The sequence below is a fragment of the Loxodonta africana genome, chromosome 2, assembly GCF_030014295.1.
Source record: "Loxodonta africana isolate mLoxAfr1 chromosome 2, mLoxAfr1.hap2, whole genome shotgun sequence".
Lineage (NCBI taxonomy): Eukaryota > Metazoa > Chordata > Mammalia > Proboscidea > Elephantidae > Loxodonta > Loxodonta africana.
Genome location: NC_087343.1, coordinates 94,320,853 through 94,329,622, shown reverse-complemented (window position 1 = coordinate 94,329,622; position 8,770 = coordinate 94,320,853). Strand labels below are relative to the sequence as shown.

General features: G+C 42.0%; 1 protein-coding gene and 1 long non-coding RNA gene across 4 annotated transcripts in view; one reads left to right on the top strand and one right to left on the bottom strand.

Moving 5' to 3' along the window:
- Positions 1 to 3,333: 3,333 nt before the first annotated feature.
- LOC104845709 (uncharacterized) lies at positions 3,334 to 4,003 on the bottom strand. The gene is made up of 2 exons (XR_775632.3): positions 3,881 to 4,003; positions 3,334 to 3,476 (listed from the first exon to the last, which is right to left on the bottom strand). It is a non-coding gene; the product is annotated as an uncharacterized LOC104845709 (long non-coding RNA).
- Positions 4,004 to 4,073: 70 nt separating this feature from the next.
- The window catches only part of TMEM161B (transmembrane protein 161B), a 95,140-nt gene continuing 90,443 nt past the window's right edge, over positions 4,074 to 8,770 (top strand). For all 3 annotated transcript variants that reach the window (XM_023545608.2, XM_064273896.1, XM_010588260.3), the window contains exon 1: positions 4,074 to 4,221. Coding sequence is in view for 1 of the 3 variants with exons in the window: in XM_010588260.3 (XP_010586562.1) it covers positions 4,219 to 4,221 (3 nt within the window). In the remaining 2 variants the exon portion in view is untranslated. The remainder of the gene's footprint in view (positions 4,222 to 8,770) is intronic.

The window sequence follows — 8,770 nt, the reverse complement described above, 5'->3', positions numbered from 1 at the left end:
TGAAGAAGGAAATCATGCTTGGTAGAACCCATCGCCACGGAGTCAATTCCAATTCACAGTGACCCTATAGGACAGAGCAGAACCGCCCCATAGGGTTTCCATGAAGCAGCTGGTGGATTTGAACTGCCAACTTTTTGGTTAGGAGCCAAGCTCTTGAAGACCTCAATGTGATGGACTGACATACTGGCTGCAACAATGGGCTCAAACATAGCAATAACTGTGTGGTTGGCGCTGTACTGGGGAGTGTTTTATTCTGTTGTACGTAGAGTTTCTGAGTAGAAAACTACTGGACGGCACCTAACAACAGTAAATAGTATCTTCAAAAAATCATGTTCTAGCAGTTAATTTCTGCTGAAGAAAAATGCAATTCATTTTTATATATTGATATTATATCCAGAATCCTCACAAAAACTCAATCATATATTTGTAGATTCTTAGGTTTTTTTCATTTTCAATCTTCATATCTTCTATTCTTTGTTACTGCCTATGTGACCTAGGATCTACAATATAGTACTTATTCCTGATTTTAAGACTCAATAAAAACTAAATGAACATGTAAAGCTAATTTGTTTTAAACAGATTAGTTTTGTAACAACTTTATTGTCTCGATTATGATGGTGACTTAAAGAATTTCTTGACATAAGGTTTTATAAGAAGATATTATTATGTTATCTTACCTTATCCATTGCTGTCCAGTCAATTCTGACTCATAGCAACTCTATAGGACAGAGTAGAACTGCCCCATAGAGTTTCCAAGGAGCACCTGGTAGATATGAACTGCCGACCTCTTGGTTAGCAACCAGAGCACTTAACCACTACGCCACCAGGGTTTCATTTTATGTACATTAGTGGTCCTTAAAAATGTGCTTTGTACAATTTGTATATAATTCGCAGGAGGTATTCTACCAATTAATCAGATAGGTGATGTAGTCCTAGATATAACAGTAACCAACATATAAAGGAAACGGCCCAAGGAAGGCTACTGAAATATTATATATCACCACTCCTGACATTACTATCCTAAAACCAACTTTTATATTTTGATTTCTTCACTTTTACTCTTTGCTTTATAGTTAGGATTCTTCTTTCCAAGTGAAAGCAATCATAGATGGGACAATTTTGCATCCTTTTCCTGTAACTTAGAAAATAAACAATTTCCCTTGGAAAGACTAGTCTAACAGCTTTTTAAAATAAAAAAAATTTTTTTTTAAATAGCTAGATAATATTTGACTAAGTATACATGAGAGAATTTATCCATTCTCTTACTGTTGTATGTAGATCGTTCCTAATTTTTCACCATTATAAATACTGTTACAACTAACATCTTTATCCATTAAACATTTAAGGGTAATTTAACTGAAGTGATCTTGGCCACATTTATTTAAATGGTTATTTCTTGAGCTGGTGTGTGTGGATGTGTTTCTGGGGGATGGGAGGGGGCAATATCAAAACAGGGTCTCAGCTTTAAAGGCATTTACAGTCTAATGAGAAAAACAATACATATTGTAGAAAAAAAACCCACCAACAACTAAAAGGCATTATATACAAGAAAACGTATAATAATCCCATTCATTAAAGGTTAAAAAAAAAAAAAAGGGTAGCTAAAAATGCCTTACAACAGGAGCTAAACAGAAAAACCTTTTGGAAAAAATATGAAATTGGACTTTGAAAATGTGATAGGTCTTAACAGTTGAAAGTATTCCAGGTGAGCACAGGAGTGAAGAAGGAAATAATTTTTTTTTCTCAGAATCTTTCAACTCATCATAAAGCCCTAATGATAAGCAATAAAAATTTCTCAATGTTGGGCTCCAAACTCAATAGCCAAAACTACTCATTTTTTTTAATCTCCATCATCAACATCTTTTTTTCCCCTTTCATAATTCTCTTCGTTCCCTCAACTACCAAATGTATCTTTGTCAAATACCCCCATGCATTTTAAATACCAAAAAAAAAAAAAAAAACCCAAACTCATTGCCGTCGAGTCAATTCCGACTCACGGTAACCCTATAGGACAGAGTAGAACTGCCCCAAAGTTTCCAAGGAGTGCCTGGTGGATCTGAACTGCCGACCTTTAGGTTAGCAGCTGTAGCACTTAGCCACTGTGCCACCAGGGTTTCCATATTTTAAATAGAAATAGGTAAATCCCTGCACTTCAAGGTGTGTAATCAATACCAAAGCTTATAATTATTGCACAGGATAAGAAGAGGGGGAGACATTGCCTTAAAACATATACTCTACTATTTTAATTTTTAAAAAATGATTACTTGTGTAACAGATTCCTCACACTGTAATAGAGATAACTCTGTGAAATAGATACATTAAAGGATATTAACTAAGGGTTATCAACGTGCCATATAACAAATAAAGAACATAGAACTCCATGATCTATTAAAAATGATAAACATAACGAATACTGTGATTTCCTTTTGTGGTTTTATTTTGGCAGGAATGGATTCCACTGATAATAATTCCAATCTTACTGCTACACAGGAGATGCTTTGTGAACTTCAATGAGGCTGCCAGGTTTAGGATAGATTTAAGAACCACTGTGTCAGGAATGAAAGAGTAAGAATTCACTGGATGCGTTGTCACTGACAGGGTGATGGCCACTTTCCTTCTCCACAGTTTTTTCCTCAAGGATAGAAGCTGCTTCCCACATATAATCAGCAGACAACCCCAACTGCTCTCTACTATATTTAACCATCTGCACATGCCCTCGGGCTTGTCTATTTACAATAGCAGAAGTAGGACCCTTAGGGAAGTTCTGGATTCATCCCCAGCAGCAAGTGTTTAGCAAACTACTCCCCAACCCCAACCCACCTCCAGCTGTTTGTCAGTTCTTATGATTCTATTTCTTCTCTCATTGCCACCTATTCATTTTCCCACAAAATTTAGAGTAAAAGCAACATAACTCATACACTAGTTTCTAACCCCCTTTATAATTTAAACCAACAGCCCTAAGCATGCTTTGGTGTCTTTGGGCCATTTATAGCTCAAACATTATGCTCTTCAGATACTTTGACATGAAGAGTGAGACAATACCCCTACCTCCCCAACCGTTAACTTCTTCTGAAGCTTCCCAGTCTCTCTCCCCAGTTCCAACTTTAAGACATAACAATACATAGTAAAAAGAAATCCATGGATTAAATTGCAGATATAGCCACGACTTAAATAAGGATCCTCAAGTTGTGAGATTAATTTATAGGTTGAAGGTACTCTGTATATTCCAAGCCAGCCTCTAGTGCAATGTCTCATATAGCTAAATAAAAAGGCAGAAAGAGTTGACGGGTGCAGATTTGGAAAAGACAACACAAATTAAGAGGCATATTGGTGTTTCGCTTCTTACCACCCGATGCTAATTTTTTTTTTTTTTTTTTAACGAAAAGGAAACCGCCTATATTGGTGTGCTAAATGAACAGAAGCCTCTTCCTGGTTTCTCTGCTCTTCGTCCATGTCCTTCTGGCTTCAGTTGGTATCTGTGAATAGTGAAAATACTTCTCAGGATCAGATTTCACTGCCCTGTGAAGGGTGGAGCAGAAGGACCTACTAAGTCAGGGAGCAGAGACGACAGACGGACAAGTCGACTGAGGGGCAGGTCTGTGGAGATGGAAGTTTTCTAAGAACTGCTAGGGTCAGAAAAAAGGGAAGGTAAAAAAAAAAAAGGCGTGGCTGAGCTGAAGCAATTATTATGTTGCCTCAGCACCGGCACCGCCTGTGGTCTTCGCCCTCACTAAATCCACTAGCTCTGGGGTCTGCTCCCACCCTAGCCACCAACCTGTACCACCATAACCTCTCAGAGGAAGGATGAGCTCTGCCGAAAACACCAGCCTACCTCAGGATTCTCGCAGGCGCTGCAACGGCACGCGCCCCGCCCACTTACCTGTGCTGCGCCTGCGCCTCTCCCGCACGTTCTCAAGGTCAGCACCGCCCCCAGCCCTTGACCTAGCGCCCGCGGAAGTCGCTTTAGAGGACGCCTTGCGTCTCGTCACCTCTGCGTGGCGTGGGGTCGTCTGCGTTCAGAGGGGGGGAGGGACTTCCTGTCTCGCGCGGATAGAACTTCCGGCAGAGCCGGAAGACCCGCTCCCTCGCGGCCTCGAGAAGCTGCGAGACGGGGAGGGGAGGTCCCGGTCGGTCCCGGTCGGTCCCGGTCGGTCCCGGTCGGTCCCGGTCGGTCCCGACGACTCCTGGGCGTCTGGTCCACGACCTGTTCTTGGCGCTATGGTGAGTCGTCTTGTGAGGCTTGCAGTAACAGTAGTCGGGAGGGAGCAACTGGGAGGTCAGTCCTGTGAAGGGAGCCGGTTGGTGCAGGGTAGAACTCACCACCTGGCCGGGAGCGGCGTGCCCCTGAGGAAGCTGCATCAGTTCTCCCCGATAGCGAGACTCTGGCGCGGGGGTGGGGGGATCTGCCAGAAAGTGCTGAGTAGGTAGCCCTCGTGTTCTTGGCCTATTAAGTGTGTATGGCCCTTGTCGCCAGGTGGTCCCAGAGTTGACCTTTCCTGGCGGGTCACCTTGTCCCTCTTTCTCAGTCACAGAGCAGCGAACAAGAACTCCAGATTTTAGAAACGCTTTTAACCTGTCCAGGTGGATATAACGGGTTTTCTCGTTGTAGAGGATCAGCATCTGTCACGTATAGAAATGGCAAAGTCAGCTCGCCTGTTAAACCCGGTCCCATGGGAACTGTAAGAGTTACGTCAAAGATAAATCCAGACTTAGTAAGGAGAGACTGTTCGGTTATTGTAGTGCGGGGGGCGAGAGGGGCACGGAGGGGACTAAGCAAATAAGGAGACGGCTCTGACAGTAAGATCTATAAGCATGTAAAGGGGTCAGGGAAAAGGGTTTTTCTTCAATTCCATTTGCCATCGAGTCAATTCCGACTCTTAGCCACGGTAGAACTGCCCCACTGGGTTTCCAAGGCTGCAGTCTTTAAGGAAGCCGACTGCCACATCTTTCTTCCTGGTGGCTTCGAATTGCCAACCTTTTGGGTGGTTCGCAGATGAGTCCTTAACCACTGTGCCACCATGGCACCTTTTTCTTTAATAGGAGTAAACAAGGCTTCTAGAAAGAACTAGGTGTGGAGAAGTGGGATGAAAGGGTGCATGGTTGGACGGTAGATCAGAGAATATTTTATCCTGAGGCCAGCCGAGTCTAAGGGGGGGCTGCATACTGCCTCAGGCTGAAGGTGGGCCAAAGACTTAGGGAAAGGAGAATCTTTATTTTTTTAATTTTAAAAATTAACTCTATTAAAAATTTTTTCGCCTTTTTTTAATTGTACGTTAGATGAAGGTTTATAGAACAAAGTAGTTTTTCATTGAACAGTTCACGTATTGTTTTACGAGATTGGTTAACAACCCCACGAGATGTCAACACTCTCCCTTCTCAACCTTGGGATCCCTATTGCCAGCTTTCCTGTTCCTTCCTGCCTTGTAGTCCTTGCCCCTGGGCAGGTGTGCCCCTTTAGTCTTGTTTTGTTTTATGGGCCTGTCCAGTCTTTGACTGAAGGATGACCCTCAGGAGTGACTTTATTACTGACCTGAAAGAGTGCCCGGGGGCCAGTATTCTCGGTTTCTCCAGTCTCTGTCTGGTCAGCAATTCTGGTCTTTCTTTTTGAGTTAGCATTTTGTTCTACATTTTTCTCCAGCTCTGTCCAGGACCCTGTATTGTGATCCCTGTCAGAGCAGTCAGTGGTGGTAGCTGGCCTCATCTAGTTGTACTGGACTCAGCCTGGTGGAGGTGGTGGTAGATGTGGTCCATTAATCCTTTGGACTAATCTTTCCCTTGTCTCTTTAGTTTTCTTCATTCCTCCTTGCTTCCGAAGGGGTGAGACCAGTGGAGTATCCTAGATGGCTGCTCACAGGCTTTTAAGACCCCAGACGCTACTCACCAAAGTAGAATGCAGAACATTTTCTTTATAAACTGTGTTACGCCAGTTGAGCTAGATATTCACCAAGACCATGGTCCCCGCAGCCCTCATAGCCCAGCAATTCGGTACCTCAGGGAGTTTGGGTGTGTCTATGGAGCCTCCGTGACCTTGCCTTGTGTAAGTTCTGCTGGCTTCCCTAGTGCTGTGTACTGTCGTACCCTTCACCAAAGTTACCAGTGGTCTATTGTCTATTTAGTGTTTTTCCATTCTCACCCCTCCCCTTCCTTATAGCCATCAAAGATTGTTTTTTCGTGTGTGTAAACCTTTTCATGAGTTTTTACAGTAGTGATCTCATACAATATTTGACCTTTTGTGATTGACTTATTTCCCTCAGTATAATGCCGTCCAGATTCATCCATGTTATGAGATGCTTCACAGATTCATCATTGTTCTTTATTGTTGCTTAATACTCCATCGTGTGTATGTACCACAATTTGAGTATCCATTCATCTGTTGATGGGCATCTGGGTTGTTTCCATCTTTTTGCTTCTGTAAACAGTGCTGCAGTGAATATGGGTGTGCATATGTCTATTGGCGTGACAACTCTTATTTCTCTAGGATATATTCCTAGGAGTGGGATTGCTGGATCATATGGAATTTCTATTTCTAGCTTTCTAAGGAATTGCTGTTTCATTTTCCAAAATGGTTGCATCGTTTTGCATTCCCACCAGCAGTGCATAAGAGTTCCAGTCTCCCCGCAGCCTCTCCAATATTTGCTATTGCCTGTTTTTTTGATTCCTGCCTGTAATGCCAGGGGTGAGATGGTATCTCCTTCTGGTTTTGGTTTGCATTTCTCTAATGGCTAGTGATCCTGAGCATTTCCTCATGTGTCTGTTGGCCACTTGAATGTCTTCTTTGGTGAAGTGTCTGTTCATTTCCAGGGAAAGGAGAATCTTAACCAAAGTTTGGTTAACAAGCATTTTGTTCCTGTTGGTCAGTGGAGACAAGCAGTTCAGCTAATCATTTGTGAGGCAAAGAATGAGAACTTAGAGGATCTATGTCTGGCCTTGGAAACCCTGGTGGCATAGTGGTTAAGTGCTATGGCTGCTAACCAAAGAGTTGGCAGTTTGAATCTGCCAGGCGCTCCTTGGAAACTCAATGAGGCAGTTCTACTCTGTCCTATAGGGTCGCTAGGAGTCGGAATTGACTTGACAGCACTGGGCTTGGTTGGTTTGGTTTATGTCTGGCCTGTCATAGGTAATCAAGGGGGGCATCCGTGAATCTTAACTAAGTCATATGGAGAAGGGTGGTTCTTTGCAGTAAGCAGTTTTCCAGAACACTAAAGATTGGGAGGCAGGGGGGATTTAACTTTTGTTGTTTTCCCAGGATCACAGGGCTCAAGTAAAGTTCAGCATTGTCAGTTACTTGACTGTGTAAAAGGTTTCAAACCCTCGTATGCAGTCTTCCACCTTGGAATTTAGCTTCAGTTTGCCATCTTTTTTCAGGGCCACATGTGGCCAGTGTTCAGCTATTGTGCGTGTAATGAATAACTTTTGAGTGACTTGGAGACTTGACTGAGTGTGAAACAAAAAATTTCAAGGTAATGTGGTTCTTGATGCACTGTACTGGAAAACCTGTGTCTCCTTGGGTACTGTTTTTTTTTTTAACCTCAGTGAATAATATGCTTTGTATTCATTAAGATTTCTTTTAAGTCAATGAAATTAGACAGGGAACAGTAGAACTGGAAGGAACCAAAGAAAATAGTCTACCCCCCGCCCCCTCCCCCATTTTACAGAAGGAAAATAGGCAATCATTTACCTCAGGTAACAATAGTTTAGCACAGCCTGGACTAAAACTCACAACTTCTTACCTTTAAGTTCAGTTTTTGACTTTTGGGTCTGAAAAGTTTTTGACTTTTGGGTCTGAAAAGCTTAATTAAAGTCCTTAAATTCACAGTAGTCACAGAGAAGCTGAATGTGAGGTTGTTTCCAGTATTCTTTAATACTAGGAGTAGAACCTCCTCCTGCCAGCTCAAAAGAGTTTTAAGCTAGTGTAAACTCATGCCGTTTCTCAGACCATCTCTTAAGTAGTACCAGGGGCCAGACAGCTGACGATCGGTTGTGGCATTGCTTACATTTTTGGGTCAGTTACTTAAACTCAACTTTAGCTTTCTCAGTTATGAAATTGGTAATGTCTCTTTGTGTATGCCTCTGTGGTCAGTGCTTTGAATCCTTCAGAAGAGGGTTTAACCATTCAGTGAATGAACATGGGCTGAATTTAGGAATCAGCTTAGATGAATTGAGAACTTCTTTTCCACTGCATGGGTGTCATGATATGTAATGAAAAGGGTGCTAGACTTGAATTCAGAAGATCTAGGTTTTGCCCATTGTTTGAATTTGGCAAAATCACTCAATTTAGGTAAGAGTTCCAGTTCCTCCTAAATAGTGTGTCTTGAAGGGAATTAAAGCACCTTCTAGCTTATGATTATATGACTTTACTCAGGACTTTTTCCAAAATAGACCCATGTTTCTAATTAAGTAAAATTTAGTCTGATTTCTGCTGTTTTTCCTTGTTTTTTTTGGTTTATTAAGTTTGATTTATTTTACCATTTCCTTTTTTGTGTGTATAATCATACACTTGGAAGTACTTGGAACATTTTTCCGTGTATTTGGCCACGTATTTCACTTTTGTCTGAAATGCTATAGAGTGGGAAGCAGCTCTTGGGACATCTTGATTTCATTTTCATTTTAATTATATACACCATCTGGTCTTTCACTCTATGACATATTACGTACATCAAAACTCAGTAGATGCCTATGCATGTAGCAGGGTTCGCAGATTGTGAGTAAATGACAACAGGATTATGATCCACACTAAAATACTGAGTATTCACTCTAGTTTTTCTGCTTT